The sequence below is a fragment of the Emiliania huxleyi genome (genome assembly GCF_000372725.1).
Source record: "Emiliania huxleyi CCMP1516 unplaced genomic scaffold EMIHUscaffold_468, whole genome shotgun sequence".
Classification (NCBI taxonomy): Eukaryota; Haptophyta; order Isochrysidales; family Noelaerhabdaceae; genus Emiliania; species Emiliania huxleyi.
In genome coordinates this window covers 105,879-107,602 of record NW_005198482.1, presented here as the reverse complement: position 1 = coordinate 107,602, position 1,724 = coordinate 105,879, and the positions used below count along the sequence as shown (strand labels likewise).

The 1,724-nt window shown below is 60.4% G+C and overlaps 1 protein-coding gene across 1 annotated transcript; it reads left to right on the top strand.

Annotated features, from left to right (window-relative positions):
• EMIHUDRAFT_245622 (hypothetical protein) lies at positions 1-1,684 on the top strand (the record flags this gene model as incomplete). Its single annotated transcript, XM_005768151.1, has 2 exons — positions 1-190; positions 312-1,684. 2 exons carry the CDS (start codon positions 1-3, stop codon positions 1,682-1,684), a joined length of 1,563 nt encoding a protein of 520 aa, XP_005768208.1.
• Positions 1,685-1,724: the final 40 nt, after the last annotated feature.

Below are 1,724 nucleotides of genomic sequence, written 5' to 3'. Positions count from 1 at the left end.
ATGGCACGCTGGCTTCGCTTCGCTAACACGCTGGGGGCGCTCGAGCTCCTCGCCGCCGACGTCTGCGCCGCGGCGGCAGCGCGCCCGCATTGCCTGGCGCCCGACGATCTGGCCCGCCAGTTCATCCTGCTGTCGCAAGCGCTTCACCTCTTCGTCGACCGCGCTCGCTCGCCGGCCAGTCTCTGGCGCGGTCCGCTACCGCCGACGGCGGCTCGGCGTGCGGAATCGACCCTATCAAGTGCTCAAGTGCTCAAGCTGTATAAGCTCACATCGCGTCAGTCATCAACGTCAAATCTCATCACTTACGTCAGGGTGCTGTCCGATGTCACGGCGTGAAGCCGTGCCGGTCGTGACCGACGGGCGGGCGCTCATGAGCAGCACGCCCGTCGTGCTCACGATTTCTGTCATCTCCTTTGAGACGGTGAGCGTGAAGGTGTCCTTCACCGCTGCTGATCCGTGGCCGCCATTGGATGGCGACTCGCTTCTTGAGTTGCTCGGGCACATGAGCCAAGGCACGCTTCAGGCCGTCGGTGCTGTTTCTAAGGAGCTTCGGCGTCTGGCTTACGATCCAGCCGTGCCTGGCCAGCCGTGGAGCTCCATCGACATGGCAAAATGGCCATTTTTTGGGGAGGAGAAGAAGCGTCGTGACGCTGTTGCAGCTGCTGGCGCTATGGAGGACGGCATTGAAAAGATGATGGCCTGTTGCTTCTTCTCTGCCGTTCCAGGCGATAGGCCTGACGCGAGCGACTCTGACGTCCGAGTAGCAGTTCGGCTTGCGGGGCCGCTGCTTAAGACCATCACCTGTTCTCCGGCCAAGTTGACCGACGGTGTCTTCGCGAGCATTGGGGCAGCCGCGCCTAATCTGACCGCCCTCGATCTGTCGAGTCCGAAGGGCTTCGGAGTAGCAGAGTCCTATCTGACGAACGAGGGCATGGCGCGTATCGGCGCGACGCTTCCTCGCCTCAGCCGCCTCAGCCTGTCGCATCGCATGGGAGAAGTCACAGATGAAGGAGCCTTGCTCCTGCTGCAGGCCCTGGGAGCAGGTCTCAAGCAGCTGCGCGTGCCTCTGCCTATGTGCACCGAGCTCACACTGAGGTATGTCGGCCAGTTCTGCTCCCAGCTCACGCACCTTGACATTGACGGTCTTGGAAGCCGCATCGGAAGGCGCACAGGCAACGAGGTGTCCGCGCTTGGACCTGCAGCCGAGCCCGAGCTCCATCGGATCTTTGATGCAACTGGCCACACTCTAGAGCACATAAACTTTGGATGGGGCTGTGTTGTCGACGTGTTGAACTCGACCCTGATCAAGATGATGTCAACCATGCCACGGCATCGGCTCAAGTCGTTCCGTGGGGTGCGGCTGTCCCTGGGAGCTTTCAGTGTCGATCGTCTCGAGCTGCTCTTGCCCCAAGACTCTCCTGTGCTCGCATACGCCACGAGCAGGGATATCAATAACGTGGTCTTGATGACCGATCTCACGCCGCCTGTTTGGGAGCTTTTCACATGGTACTTCCACTCCGCTGAATCACTTACAGTTGACGATGTTGGCGCGGAGCAAATTGGTGTCCTCAACAACTTTGAGCTGAGGCGGAATCACTGCAGCCCATTCTTGCGGGAGTTGCGGCGCACGTTTTCAAACACAATGACGCTTTTGGCCCTTGGCGGCCGCTTTGCCTCGACGTAGGCGGCTGAATGTGCTCGGCGGCTGCACTATCGGTGTGAAT